Here is a 16,463-nt window from a genome sequence, read left to right on the forward strand (position 1 = left end):
GAATATTATGTATTTGTATAAACAATTCAATGGATTTAAATTTTAGATTTACTACATTATAAATATTTGTTTAATCGGGCAACTTTACATTAGTACTTTTTATTGCAGTGTACCTTCTTATCCAACGCTGATTAAATGTAATGTATTTAATAAGCACTGTCGGTGTCCTATTGTAACGTCATAGTTTTTTCGATAATATTGTATTCTATATTCAATAAATAATATTTCTGCTATGTAAAAAATGTCATTGAGAACACATTAATAGTAGTCATTTATAAAAAAAAACGATGTTAAAATAATGAAAATCATTGTCATAGTTTTAAGTATTTTAGCTATTTCATTTTTGCACTTCGAGTTGGCGTACAGTTATTAGGTAAAGGTATTAAAAGCCTCTAAATATAGAGTAACAAAAAAATCTTTTATTCATGGTTTAAATGTAGCCTAAAAATTAACCTTTGGTGTAAAATAATTTGCACTAATTCTTATAGAGCACCTACACAGATTAGGCAGCTGGAAAGCGTGACGAGTTTGCAACGGTCTGGTTTGGACTTTATCATAATAACCACATTCTGTTAAGCATCGATAAATAACGTAATCACATTTTCAATAACGCATCTATAGCGTGCCAAGCTATTACAAAATCTCTCTGAAACAAGTAATATTAAATTGGCCCCGATAACGTATATAATATACGCTCGTATTATTACATATTTGTATGTACTAATTACTTATAAATTTTTAGTATGATAAGAGATATATTGCGCTCGGCGCACGATTTCAAATCACACATAGTGAAGCTTAGTTGTCGTCCCCTGCGGCTATTCATTTGCTGACACACCTTTATAATTCGTGTAAATATATTATAATTATTATCTTTATGGTATGACTCTGATAAAGTTAATCGGTAGAGAGCGGAAACGCGCTCGCTCTTACTATTCCCGCGGTCTTTTCGTGCGCTAGATGGCGTGCAATACTATTTGAGCAGAGGAGACCGTATGAATTCAGTAAGGTATTACGATAGTTTAGATACGCATATTTTATTAAGTCTATATAATATGATTTTTGTAATCGACGTTGCTTCTAAAGACCCTCTGTGTAAAAAGTTAAGACATACTAGTGACCTGAATGTTTGAAGCGATGTTATTGGAACGTCTTAAGCCCACTGAATTCTCACTTTCACGATTTGCGTGCACATATACTAAATGAGAATTTCCCGTAAAATACATTACTTCGAAATGGGGTTGACTTATATAAATTATTTAAAGTAAAAAGAGTTTTCTTATTGCTAGTACTGTAATATTAAATTTAATAGTGAGTGAAATTTGTATTTTGTTTTAATTTGTTTTACTGAATTTGAATACATCGTAACACCCATATCGTTGTTAGTTATGAATGAAAATAACATAATTATAAAAGTAAATATTAAATGAATAGTAAACATGGTTTTTTATTTTATATATAAATTTGATTATATATTAATCCTACCTTTAAATTATTTTACCTAAATTTAGTAAATTGTCTATTAAAAATATATTATCACAATATCAAATTATTGTCATTTAAATATTAATAATACGTAATCAGTTATTATTTAAGTTGGCGCATGTAAGGCAGGGAAATTTAGATATAATTACATTTAAATTGTTTATATTTATCTTACAATATTTTACGGAAACATATTTTTGTAATTTAGCTTTGAGAAGGTTGGGGAAAATATATTTATTGACAATTATAAATATATTTCATCATCCGAGTACATACATTTTGTTTTGCTCGCATGGCTGCCACCGGCATTCAACGAGGCAATGCCATAGGACCCTATGAATAATTTTCCATTCGTTTTTGAAATGTAAATCTATCAATTTATTATATATATTAATTCACAATCGCTAAGGCTGTCAAGGAACCTACATACATTTTTAATAATAATTAATATCCTCGTACATGCTTAGTAAGAAATTCTTATTATTCATGTTGATGAATGGTTACGCCGTTGTAACTGGTACGGACAGAAAAACCGTGCAGTAAAGGCACTACGAATGAAATATAAAAAAAAAACTTATAAATTAAATTCTAGGTGGGTAGATACAATAAAACATAATTAGTATTCAAGTTTATTTCTTGAAAAAGTTTGCTATCGAGTGGAAAGTTAGTAATAGATTATAGGTATTATTATATATTTTTAATAATTGTTTTTGACATGGTAAATGAAATGCTGTTGTGGATTATGTTTGTTATGAGTTACATTTTTCATATTCGATTGTCGAGGTCAACAAAAGTCGAAGTAAATTAAGTCAGCTGACATGGTGTTGGCACAAAGGCGAGGTGGGTGGTATAAAGGAGTATATAATTTTTTTATGAAGGAACGGATAGTCCACCACCGAAAGTTGAACCGTTTTCACAAAATGGACACTAAAAAGTATATAAAAAATAAAAATGTATTCCTCTCGCTTTCCTGCAAAATAAGGGCGTTATTACGCAATAAGGGATATAATGGGAAGCCGGGGAAGTGCACGCTATTTTATTTGACCAATAAGCGAGCATAGTGCTAGAGTTGGCCGTAAGATGGTAGCAACTATTTTTCCGAGAGAATATGTAATGTTGCTTAATATAAGTAGAGATCTTAGATGTTACGTTTTACCTGCGGTTACTGTCAGGCTCTGACTATAAAATAATTTCGGTTATAATGAATAAAATTACCATTATCTTAACTTATTATACTTATATATTTTAATTTAATTATTCTGAAGTATATTTTGTAACTACATCGTATATCAATTTTCAATTCCTGGAGATTGTAGTATGTAAAAAAATTTAAATTAATACACCTTCATGAAAAAAAAAATGTTTTATTATTTGTACCTACAAACATTTATTTCCCTTACTTACTTTCTGCAAATAAACCTAGTTATCTATCAACTAAATAGTAAATGAGCATGTGTTTGTGAAAAAACACTTCTGATAACTCAGTAAAACCTATATGTTTATACATTTATCGAAAAGAACCAGTTAACGTTAATTATTGTACTATAAAGCCGAAGCACTGCTAAGCTGGTATCCCTAATAATTAATTTGAAATTATTCTTAAAATTTAACAAAGTAACACTAATTTTAATGTCATTTGCTGTCAATTGACATTGCCATTGTCAATGTGAATGAATACATTTTTACTTATAGTTACAGCAATAACATCAAGTCATTTATCGGATATTAAGTGCCTAATTTATAATTCCATTCAAAATATGTATTTCCATAAAAAATAAAAGGCGACATGATAAAAAACGATAACTTTGAACAGACTAGTCATATATATTACCTGTTTGCGTAGTTTAGCTTTGTTTTAATCATGCATGAGGCTTACGAAGTATCTCATTTACTTAATGCTACAGTTCAAATAGAAGCAATAGCTGCTTATGGTAAGGAATCCATAACAAATATAAATCATTAAACACGTAATAAAAGCAAAAATTACGTTAAAATTTGTATTTCTTTCAAGATGGAAATCTCTTTTTGGGAACAAGGCAAGGGCATTTGCTTTTGTACTCCTTGACATCAAACAATGGTAATCAGAAATATGAATTACAACTGCGCAGATATTGCAAAAACTTCAGCAAAAAACCTATTCAACAAATTGAAGTTGTACCAGGTAAGAGTACCTCTTAAGTTATGTTTGAAATTAAAATGACACATTTAATTTTTTTTTGTTTGTTTGCAGAGGATAATTTACTACTTTGCCTTACCGACAATGTTCTGTCCTCCTATGATATAAATGGATTCAACTTTCCATTAATCAAGACATTTTCTGAAACTAAAGGAGCTTCAATTTTCGCATTAGACAATAAGGTAATTATTTATTTTTATTTTTCTCAGTTCTTAAATTAGAAAAAAGAGAATTTAATGTTTTATTTTTATTACAGTCTGCTACATCAATGACTGGTGAATCAAATTCTGTGGTTCATCTTTGTGTAGCAGTAAGAAGAAAGTTGCAATTATATTATGGAAAAAATGGAGAATTTAAGAAGCACCTTTTTGATTTTACCATTCCTGATGTCCCTAAAGTAATGGCTTGGGGTCAACAATACTTATGTGTCGGGTTTAAGGGCGAGTACACTTTGTTTGATGTTAGTATTCCATTTCATTACAGAATAGTTAAGCTTGGCTTTAGGGCAATTAGCAGGTTATTTTTCTTATTTTAGTTTAATTAGATTATTAGACATATTATTTAATTTTTATTTCATCCTATAACTTCCATTCTTTTTAATTGAGTAGTAGTAAATCAATTTTTATGTAATTTTAACATTTTAAATTAAAAGTATTGAATGTAAGGTAGTTTTTTTTAAAAATTTTTGGTTCAAAAAAGAAAAATAATCATTTATATGTAATTTATTTTCTCAGTTGTCTTCACGAGATCCAAAGGAATTATTTCCTACAAGCAGTTCAAAATCATTAGAACCAACAATAGCAAAATATTCAGAAACATCTTTTTTGCTTGGCCGTGACAACACATCAGTGCTTGTAGAGGAAGCTCAGGAAATTGAGATTAAGAAAACTATTAAATGGAAAGAAGCTCCAATAGCTGTTGGTAGGATGAAATCATGCTTAAATGAAAACTTGAAACTCATAAACTATGCAAATAAGTTAAGCTTTATGTAACTATATTTATCAACTATATTTATCTTTCAGTATGGGATGAGCCGTTTGTACTTGGCTTGATGCAAGATCAGGTTGTTGTCCAAACAGTTGAGCCTGCATTGTTTATACAAACATTACCGGATTTGAATAAAGCAAGACTGATGTATAGGTAAATAACATTATTTTGTTTAAAATATTTACTGTAAAATTTATAAAAAAGTGTTGAATATATAATTAATAGCTAATTAATGTTTCCAGATGTAAGCGTGGTTTGATATTTGTGTCATCAGTGGGGCAAGTGTGGTGCTTGAGTTCTGTTGATGTTATCAAACAAAGGCAGCAATTGTTGAAGGACAAACAATTTCAAATAGCAATTGATTTAACGGTATAATCAAATGTTATAGTTTTTATTCATAAAATTTTATTATAAAACGGCTAGTGTTCTTTAAGTATTGGATACATTAGAGGATAAAACGCCCCCAACATGATGGTGCTCGACATGACGCACATTGCTAAGTTTCCATTACCCAGTGTTGCGTAACATGCCTTGCGACATTTTACGACGTAATAAGAGATCATATAATGAGGAAGTTTCATGATGTTGTTAATATTATATTCAACGTAATGGTATTAAAATATAGATCAAAACTAATCCATCACTGAAAGAATTTTTGAAATCCATCAATAAATGACTTAGAAATAGATTATTAAAGTTTACGTATTTTAGTACGGAACGTCTATAGTTTACGATTCGCCTGTGACGTCATTTGACCTGTTCGGTATCACCGCACCACGAAACGAATCATTCAAGTATTTTTCGTGTTTTTTAACGTAAAGTCGTTTTATTATTTATTATTTATTAGTGTTTAGTTTTTATTTTACTATAATGGAAGAAGGTTTTGTCAAAGGACAAAGTGATAATTTGCCTAATATTGATATATACACAGTGATGGACTTTTTTTCTTCAAATCCGTTTTATGTTAGTGCTGAAATAAAAGGAGTTAAACTTTTTAAGTAAGTACATCCTTTTAAGTTTATTTAACCAACCACATGGTCTAACTTACAAATATGATTTATAAATAGAAAACCTAATTATAAGTAAAAAACAGATTCTAGTTTAGTACTGTAGTAGGTTGTTGGTTGTTTACTTGAACTCTTTTGTTTCTCTTTTTATTTGGATGATTCGAATCGATTGATTCTGGAAATGTAATGTTCTCTGGTAGCGGATCCTCTGTTTCATCTGACTCCATGGCATCACACTCAATAATTTCGAAACATTGAATAGAAGACGATTGACTTGAAGTCGACGGTGCTTCTTTTGTTAAGACTTTCATAAAATTCAATCCGACATCTTTTTTCATATACTCCTCGTTCTTTTTGAGGTTTCACTGCCTTTTGACAGTCAAATTTATGAGAATATATTTCGGGTTTTAACTTTAATGTTCCCCCAACCAGTCGATGTTTTACTAAATTTTCTGTGTCATTTTCAACCTGTAAATAAATTATATTTTCACAGCACTTAAATATATTTACATAAAATATATAAGTAGTTATTTTTACTGAATCAGTTATTCCAAACTTACTCACGACTCAAAAGATATATTAATAGTTACATCAAAATGATCTTCACACACATATTTGGTGCTTTTAGGGCCAATTAAATCACGCTTCATTACTTTGCACCATTTTTTCCTTATTGTTATATTATTTGGTACACGAAAAAATATTTTATTGGGATTTTTAAATGTTGTGCTTTGACATATAGGAACAATATAATATTTGTAAGCATTTTTTTTAACTTCTGCCATCGGCAACTACACAACAATACATTCGTATTTCGTACGTACTCGGCGAACACCCGATGTGTCGTCTAGGTCAAATGACGTCACACGACGGAACGCCACGTATAACAAAATTATTCTTAAAACCCCAACTTCAAAGTCCCATAACTTTCTTATTTCTTAAGATATTTTATCGATTCTTTCACGTGTTTGTTTTATTTTATCTAAATTTTTATAATGTATCAAAAAAAAAATTATGTAAACTTCTTCATTATGGTATGCAATTAGCTCATAATTGAAATAAATAAAATAGCCTTTTTTAACAGAAAACAACGTAGTCTAAATATTAATCCACTAAGGATTAATAAGTTTTCAAAGTATATTACTGATTGCGTTTACCGTCTTTGGGATACCAGTGTGTCACATGCTTGCTCCATTTTTCTGTTTTGCATATTATTTTTACTGGGACACTCAGGCTGTCCACCTTGATTTAAATTGGTAAATTCAAATTGAGTGTGTTAGTTTCAGTAGCATAATGATTTCGGAATTTGTCACTTAGCCTCCCCCTAACATACTACGCTCCTTTTCATGTTGATATTTCGAAGTCTGTTAGTGCCCGAGTCTCGTAGTCATAAGGCACACGTATCAAGTCCTCTTACATACGTGTATTCTTTAATTATTCAATTCTTCTTTAATCCTTTAATTTGGTTTTGTTGATTTTAGGCCCAATTTAATTTCTTTTACCTAGATGCTAGGTATTTTATCATTCTTAAGATTCTGAAATTAAAGATTATGTTGACATAATATATAACAAAACTAGTACAAGTTGAATATTGATAAATAAACAATTTTGTCCTAAAATTCACATGGCATCATTGGTCGAAATTTAAAATTATAATCTATCATGATATATTAATGAGGCTTCCATTATATATTAATGAAAAAATGGCATTTCGAATATCGGTGTAATTATAATCCGATATAGATTGAAAGTATAGTTATAGAATTGTAATAAGTACATATTCATTCGAGAACTATTTGTAGCGCAGAATAAATAAGCGTTAATAGCGTAATGGTTTACGGGGCCGCCTAGCGATGTAAAAAGTCGCAGGATCGATCCTGACCCCTTGGGCTATTGTCGTCTCCACTCCTAATACAAGTGATAAGCTTAAAAGGAGGGGTAAATAGGAATATTAATAATTCCTTAATTTATTTGGGGTATTGCTAGAGTATTCTTTTAATAAAGAAAAATTAAATAGCAGAACTATTAGCAAATCGCGTGGAAAATGAAGAAGTGTCTACTCTATCTGTGATTGGAATAGAATAAAAATTATACTTTATGTTTATTCTATATTAAAGTTTCAAAGTCAAGTATAAAATATAAAAAATATATATGGAATATGTTGTGTATAATATTTCCATGTATAAAAAAATAATGTTTCTTTGTTCGTTCCGGTTAAAGACACCTATAGTTGTAGCATAGCGCGTTGGTAGTCTTTAAGTGTTGAAAGTCGCGAATAAAAGTTAAAACTAAATAAAATTCGATAAAAAGTAAGTCATTTATAAGTTTCATAATTTAACTGCCTCGGCCTAGAAACTTAGACCTGGCTCGTGGGTTCAATTGTCCGTTTGGCTAATTACATATGTAATTGTTAATATTGAGATTTGCTTAAATTAGGTCGGTGTTCTTTGCTTATGTTAAGTTGAATATATTATATATTAATATAAAATTTCAATCAAGCTCGAAACTCGATATATATCATTCAATTCAAATAAATCCTTAAATTAGGTTGTGCTAACAGGGCACAGATTAATAATCGTAATAATTTCTCTTGGATGACATTTAATAAAGATACAATACAATTTTCCTGTTTGTATCATCAATATGTAAATATATATATATATATAGTTTACTCTGTGTATTGTGGTATATGACAAAATATTAATGATTTTCCTTATTATACACGAATAAACCAATGAATTTACGTTGGTAGTATATATGATATTTGTTATTTTAACGGCACACTGTGTTTAATATGTTTGTTTTGTTATTATTAAACTATATAATTAAGTAATAAATAGTGTAATTACGAGGTCAAGTATACGAGTAAAATACAGCACTTAAAAATTCTTAGGACCTCACTGTTTTACGAACTTGTAAGGTTACTTCTTCTTCTTTAATATTATATAATTAAAAGAATTAGCACCTTTAAATTTTTCAGTAATATTATTGATTTATCGACATACAATGTTTAAAAATTGAATTAAAATACCAAGATTGGAACGGATAAGTATACCGGTTTCAAAAAGTAAACAATCATCTTAAAAAAAAAGAAATATTAAAATACCTTAATGTTTAACTGCCTTATTAGACTTTAAAAGCATTTTTATATTATTTTTATATCTTTTAGAGTACTTTTTATGTTACTATTCCATTCCATTAAACTTTATAAACAAATTTAAACCAAATATAACTTTAGCTCATAATTACTATTTTAATCAGCACTTTTTATCAAAGTCGATCGGGGAATGCGTATGTTAATTGCAATATGTATTTTTAATTCGGAAACGTTAAACGCTAATCAGCTAAACAAGTCGTACCTTTTTGTTGTAAAATGTTTCATTTTAAAGTAAAGAAGCGACAGGCGAAAATAATTAAACTTTTACATGTAAGTATTGTATGACTGTTTTTTTTTTTAATTAGTGCTGTATTTTAACGTATCAAAAATTGTCAAAGATTTTACGGTTTGCGATTATTATAAAATGCCTTTTCGAGCTGTTGTTAATACTAAGAACAGAAAAGGGACTATGGCTCTATTAGTGCAGGTGAGTGAAGTGAATGCTGTCAGTTTAACTCAAACGAATAAGCTCTAACTCGGATTAGGTTATGGGTATTTTCTTACCAAGCAATAATTACTTACAAATTTCATTCGTTATTTTGTGTGAAAAATTGATACTTGATTTTACTGTTTTCTTGGACCTTAATTATTTATCAATTCGCAATCGTAGGCTAATATAATTTAAAAAGTAATATATATAAATGTAATTGCATTTAAAGGAATTAATTAATAAATGCGTTTGTTATAACAGCTATATGTACCTGGATTTATTTAGTTGTTATTGTTGCTATTAGACCTTAACTATAATAAAAAAAAATTGTCATTGCCATTAACAAATAACTGGCATTAACGTGTCAGAAACCTGTACGAAATTGTTAACAACTATTGCCCAAAAATTCAACTCAATCGGATGAATGGTATAGAATAAAGGAAAAACATAGGAACATTCATTTTATATATAGTACTTATACATAAATATTGTAAGTTATTAGCACAATAACCGTTTTGACACGAGTACCGAATAAAAAAAAAACAACATGAGAACATTCGTCAAAAAAAAATCAATAAAATGCTTTGTAAATTTAATAATATTATATATTATTAGTTTTATATTATCTTAATTCATAATTGTATTCAATTTATTTTTTATTAGAATTTATCAGAATGTTCCGCAGAAGAAAAGAAGCAAACAATACATTCCATTCAGATGCTCTTTGCTCTCGAGCTGTTTGATATAAAGCAGTACTCGCAATCTATGAAGGAGTTTATAAAATTAAACACCGATCCAGCTGACGTTATTAAATTATTTCCCGACCTTGATAACAAACCGGGTTCTGATAACACTAAGAAACTGAAAGGGAAAGATCTAGAAAATGCTTTGAATGCCCTGATTGAGTATTTAGTGGAATTAAGATCGAAACTCGGAAAAAGTTCGAAGGATGCAAGCGGTAGTAAAGAGGAACCAGCAATTCAAAGAAACGTAACTCAACAGCTAGAGTTGATTGATACGACGCTGTTGAAGTGCTACTTACAGGTATCATATATTTTAATTGATCAGATCAGTTATAATTATTTAAATAAGATATTACAATTTTTGTATAGAATAAATAATTCATATCTATCATCATTGAAAATATCTTCGTAATTTTATTTTTAGACAAACGATGCGTTCGTAGCTCCTCTTTTACGTCTGAACAACTGTCGTTTAGAAGAAGCTGAACGCACGTTGCTGCAGCATGGCAAGCACAGCGAGCTCATCATACTGTATCAGACTAAAGGACAACACACGAAAGCGCTACAGCTGCTAAGAGAGCAGGCTAAACAGCCAGACTCCAGCTTGAAAGGTTATCATAGAACTAAGAATTATTTACAGCATTTGGGTAAGTGTACATTTATTTTTAGTTATTGCTGCAAGATAGATTTTTAGCTACTGTAATTCCAATTTTGTACTGAAAATTTATTAATACAATTTTATTTATTTTAATTACTATTTACATTTCTAATGATAAATGTTTTAGGTGGTGATCACATCAATTTAATATTCAAGTTCTCTGATTGGATATTAGAAGAACATCCAGAGGAAGGCCTAAAAATATTTACGGAAGATATAGTTGAAGTGGAAAATTTACCGCGTGCTAAAGTGCTAGACTTCCTTTTAAGAGAACACGACCCTCTAGTCATTCCATACTTAGAACATGTTATACACACCTGGAACGATACTAATCCCCTGTTCCATGATGCTCTTATTAGTATGTACAGGGAGAAAATCACAGATAAAAAAGCGAATTCGACAGAAGAGGAGTTACAACATATAAAATCTAAACTGGTGGCATTCTTGGAAAAATCATCACAATATACCCCCGAAAGGGTTATATTGCATTTTCCAAACGATACGTTGTTCGAAGAAAGGGCTATTATTTTGGGGAAACTGGGGAGACATGAACAAGCTTTGGCCATTTATGTGCAAATTCTTGGTAAACACTGTTTCAATATATTTAAACTTATCAAAATATATGACCTTTTCCAAAGCATACGTCCGATGATGTATTAAATTTGTTCAATGAATATAAAAACTTGTATTCATTTTTATTATATAAATATAATTGTAGTTAAATTATAATACAATTTGATATTTAAGGTGACGTGGAAAGAGCAATTCGATACTGCGAAACTATTGGCGAGAAGTCGAACGACAAAAATGTCGATGTCTATGTTATTTTAATGCGGATACTGATGAACCCCGAACAGTGTACTTCGTTGATTGGACCATTGTCCAATGTACAAAGACACCCGAAGTCGTCCGTGCCAGATCTGGAGACTGCACTTACTATATTAGAGAAACATGCGGATAAAATATCGCCGATAAAGGTTTGTACTTTGTACAAGTACAACTTAGTAGAATCATATAAATGTCTTACTGTTGGTTAGGAACTTAAGTAGAAAGTAGAAGGCCTGCAGTGCATTTCGCCTTGCTAATTCAAATAAGGCATAATTTCTTTTGACATGTATATAATCACGATATATGTATATATATTTGGTGACTATATCGTAATACCATAATAAATGTGCAACATACAATTAAATAATACAAACAAATATTAAATGTTCTAAAACGTAAACTGTTGCAAATTTTTATTCAGATTTTATTGGTAGTAAGGTTTTGTGCAAGATCGCCTGGGTAAAGATAACCTTATTAGTAAATATTTACAGCAACTCTGTGTTGCTATGTTTTGTGTTCGGGTTCTAGGTGAGCCAGTGTTACAGACACAATGGCACCTGGCACTTGTATGGTATGCTCCTGGTTGTGAGCGGTGGTGACCGTTTGTGTGTTGTAGGCGCTGTCGGTGTTGCCGGACGGGGTGCCGCTGGCGCGCCTGGAGCGCTTCCTGTCGGCCGCGCTGCAGCGACAGCTCACGCTCAAGCGCCGCACGCAGCTGCTCAAGGGCCTGCTGTACGCTGAGCATTTGCAGGTGCGACATTTGCGATGTTTGCGTCGTTTCTAGCCATTCCACATTCAAAAAATGCACAAGGACGATAAAGAGGGCTATACGTTATTATTGAATATAAAGACACATGTAATTATAATATTCAAATGAACAACCATTAACTTTAATTAATCTAAATAATGTGTAGAAACTCTAAAAAATCCTAATGAATACATATGTCTATAAATAATGATGAATTATATAAGTATTCTATAAAATTACGTGATCCACTTTAGAATTACTTGAGAAGTTTTCACCAGATATTAAAATATAATAGAAATGAATATGCAGTGTTATGCCTCTTTGCAAAACCTGTAAATTGCAAGAACATACTTTTAATAACGTCTTTACTATCGCTATTTCTACGTCGTTTGTTAACATAATTATGTATTTAATTTTTACAGGTTCAAGAACTAAAGCAATTCCACGAATCAAAAAGCATAGTGATAAATGATTACAACGTATGTCCTGTTTGCAAGAAGCGCTTCGGAAACCAAAGCGCTTTTGTGCGATATCCCAACGGAGACATCGTTCATTACTCCTGTAGAGTTGATAAGTAGCTCTGGATATTATAAATATATATATTGTCTTAAGAAATGTATTTATTATATTTATTAATAACACGTGCCAATAAAGAAAATACTTATATATTGCGGACAGTACTTATGCTAGTCAAGTAAGGACAGCAAAACTATTTCATTTTTATTGATTTCTGATTAACCTCACAATTTGAGATACATTAACTATATTAATTTGATTATGTAATGAGATTAGCTTGAACTGGTTTTAACGTTCTTAAAAGGGGTAAAGCGGGTAAGTGAATAAATTATTGAAATATTTATTTTAAATGAATTTTAAATATGATCGTCTTTATGTTTGTGAATCTTTTATTGTCTGAAAAGGATAGCCTGTTACGTTAATTTCTTTATATTAATTAAATAGTGAGTAAGTAAGTACGAGATTGACCGCTATTTATAAATCTATTCTGTATTGGCATGGGTTAGAAAATAAAATTGTTATTCAAGGTACTTGTATTGCCAATTCCAATCGAAGGAAGAATAAAGATAAACGAACTTTAGATTTACTTATTCCATGCTATTTGATTAGCTATATTGAACCCAACTTAGTTCTTGATTAATATATTGTCATTTATAATACAACACTATTCCACTTAACTACCTATTTCCACTTTAATTTTACTACAAAAGTTCCGATAGTAGGTTTGTCGACGTTCATAACGTCGTTGATTCCCAAATCCATAATGAATATCATAGATTATTCAAGCTCTCGACCAATGATATCGCGTCAATTTCATGTCAAATATTGTTTATTTGGCTTTTGTCCTCTTGTTGTTGGAATAGGCTATAACATGATCGTGTGTTTTTGTACATTTTGGCACTCAGTATTTGGTAATGAAACTTTCCTTATGATATAAAATGAATGATGAATTCATAAAATAGCAAATGAAGATTATTATCATTATGTAGGACTATAATTTTAAAAATGTGTTGAATTATGCAAAACTTGTAACCAATTGAAAGCGATTTGATCAATTGAGTCATGTGATCTCTATACAACTGATATTCTAATGCGACTTTTTCAAGAAAACAGTACTACACCTTTAAATTCTTTAGTAATATTACCTTTCCTGCCTACCTATTAAAATACTTTGAAATTTGAATTTCTTTTGGCACTTAATGCCTTATTAATAGTAGAATTTCTCTTCGACAAAATTTTGTATACTAAGTTGTTAGTAAAAATAATAAACAATATTTATACTTATATCGGTCAAATTATAATCATAATATGCTTTTAATAATAGCTTATGTCCTGTATTCCAGATAGTAGATTCTTCATACCATTCTTGTATTTTGTAATTAATTTGAATCTTATATACTATAAAATAAGAATTATTGTACAGTAAACACTTATAAATAGCTTCTTATCTAATATTTAAAAAATACTTTATTAAGAAAATAAACAATGATTTAAAAATAAACGATGTAGTTTACTTTTTATATCATTGTTTATATATCAATATGTATTAATAATACATTTTATAAATATAGAACAATTTGTTTTACTTGAAATACCCTATTTATGCCTTCAGTTTTTTATATGTATGCCTATTTTTTTCTTGGTACTATTGGTTGTTTGAACTGATCATTGTTTCAGAATTTATTTAATCGAAATTTATTCATCCTAAAGTTAAGGTTAAAAATAATAGATTAAATGAATATAATCTCATCATATAGCATATTTCTAAACAATATTGCTATTCATTAGAATAGGAAATCAAATTGTTGTAGTGTAAGAAGAAATGGAGGTCTATTTCATGAATCAGTTTTACCTTAAATATTATTTTATCATATTTGAGCGTTGAAACTATAAATAAACAGTTGAAACACTTGGTTATTGGAGTAATAGTGCAAAAACCAACAAGTACAGGTACTGTTATGGCCTCTACTGGAGGGCTGGTTAATTTTTGGTCTAAAGTTTAGGAATTACAATTCAACCGATTAAATGTTGCTAGCATTTTTGCTACTATTCCACGCGGTCATGTTTGTAAAGTAGCTTTTTTTATGACCCTTATTTAAATAATTGTTACATTAAAAAACATGAATTGTTTAATAAATACATTTTCAGTATAGTTATTTAAAATGGAGAACATTTCACATTTTTATTAAATTCTTAAAATAGATAAATAGGAAATTAGTATATGTATTTATCACAAATCATTTATGAATGAATGTAATAGTATTAGTAAATATATTTTGCCTTAAATTTATTTATTGACTTTAACACCCTGTCATGTTTTTTCCTGCTCTTTCCAACGTTGTCTGGTTGATAATCCTGTTGCCAATAAACCCGCCATTTTTATTAATCTTTCACCATAAGATTGTAAATATCATGACATTTTGACCCGAGAATTGTTTATATATTATAATCTTTAGGTTATGTGAGGTTATTATTTCACAAAGATCAGGTATCTAAACCGTAGCACTATCTTCACTGCAGATGCATTTAAAATTTGCGCTTATATTACCTCTCACCTTTCGCCCTAAGTGATGTGGAGGGTACGAGTAAAAATAGAAATTTTCTGTAGATCTCATGTAGTCTAATAATTAATAAGATATAAAATAAAATGTACTTTTAAAAAAAATATTTCTGTAACATTTATCTACTTAATATACTCAACCTTTATTTCGCTAAATGGTTTGATGTCTTTAGGCAGGCGATACAGTAACTTAATTAAATATCAAATTAATAAATAAATAATTGACAAATCGAATTTCTTGTTATCGATTATTTAACAGAGACTAAGGGTTTTCTTATACTTCAGAAGCGTACAAATTTTTGCCAATGGTTAAAAAAGTGTTCGAAAAATTAGAAAATAATGTGGGTTTTTATTATTTAAACATTATTATTTAAAAAAAAAATCTAGTAAAAATCGATTCTTTATAGCAATGACATATCTGTACAGCTTAAGTAATTTATTTTAAATAGTTAAGTAGTTTGGAAAATAAGTATCGTATTTATTTACTATATAAGTAAGTATTTAGTACACCTAGATTTTGTAATATTTGCTGAACAACGTCAATCGACAACGACAAATATTTCCTCCTGAACCTCGAAGACACCGAGGCAACCTAAGCTGTATAAAATAAATATTACGGAATACTTAATTTATCAGTGTGTTAATTGTAGAATGAATGAGCAAATGTGACGCGTGTCCGTGTGACGCAACGACGTCGACGCCGGTAGAACATGGGCCGTCTCTCGCGCCGCTCAGCCGCACGCCTCTGTGGCCCAATGGATAAGGCATCGGCCTCCTAAGCCGAGGATTGTGGGTTCGAGTCCCACCAGAGGTAACCATTAACCACTTTTTAATAAAATCAATCATCTAAATTTACAAGAGTTCAGAAAATAAAGGTCGTAAAAGATGGTGTTGTCTCTACACACACACAGTATGTTTTTTATTTTTTAACGTAATTATTAAGGATTCTTCTCGACAACATTAAAAGTTCAACGGTTGAACTTACTGAATATAATAGACTTTAACACGATAAATATTTTTTTCAGTATATTATATCTGTAAATCTCTACATTTGAATAACACTAAAATCTTTCCGTACATAGAATATTTTCAGATTCATAAAAATTATCAGTATAGGTTTTGAAAATTTTATACACTAATTTACAAATTATGGGGAAAGTTTACTGTG

General features: G+C 29.8%; 1 protein-coding gene and 1 non-coding gene across 2 annotated transcripts; both read left to right on the top strand.

The window, feature by feature from the left end:
* The first annotated feature begins 3,174 nt into the window (after positions 1-3,174).
* On the top strand, positions 3,175-12,813 carry LOC113399092 (vam6/Vps39-like protein). Its single transcript, XM_026638126.2, has 13 exons — positions 3,175-3,416; positions 3,497-3,646; positions 3,716-3,843; positions 3,918-4,121; positions 4,396-4,582; positions 4,684-4,801; positions 4,891-5,017; positions 9,906-10,286; positions 10,410-10,632; positions 10,771-11,226; positions 11,391-11,620; positions 12,088-12,222; positions 12,642-12,813. Exons 1-13 carry the CDS (start codon positions 3,347-3,349, stop codon positions 12,795-12,797), a joined length of 2,565 nt encoding a protein of 854 aa, XP_026493911.1. The 5' UTR covers positions 3,175-3,346; the 3' UTR covers positions 12,798-12,813.
* A 3,223-nt stretch (positions 12,814-16,036) lies between these two features.
* On the top strand, positions 16,037-16,109 carry Trnar-ccu (transfer RNA arginine (anticodon CCU)). The gene has a single exon. It is a non-coding gene; the product is annotated as a tRNA-Arg (tRNA).
* Positions 16,110-16,463: the final 354 nt, after the last annotated feature.

Source organism: Vanessa tameamea, chromosome 15 (assembly GCF_037043105.1).
Source record: "Vanessa tameamea isolate UH-Manoa-2023 chromosome 15, ilVanTame1 primary haplotype, whole genome shotgun sequence".
In the NCBI taxonomy this organism is placed as follows: Eukaryota; Metazoa; Arthropoda; class Insecta; order Lepidoptera; family Nymphalidae; genus Vanessa; species Vanessa tameamea.

What these genes read in the sequence shown, in the direction of transcription:
- LOC113399092 (XM_026638126.2), top strand. Translation starts at nt 3,347, where the DNA reads ATGCATGAGGCTTACGAAGTATCTCATTTACTTAATGCTACAGTTCAA. An exon ending in AGAAGCTCCAATAGCTGTTG is followed by an intron (nt 4,583 to 4,683) that starts GTAGGATGAAAT and finishes TTTATCTTTCAG; the next exon opens with TATGGGATGAGCCGTTTGTA. An exon ending in AAATAGCAATTGATTTAACG is followed by an intron (nt 5,018 to 9,905) that starts GTATAATCAAAT and finishes ATTTTTTATTAG; the next exon opens with AATTTATCAGAATGTTCCGC.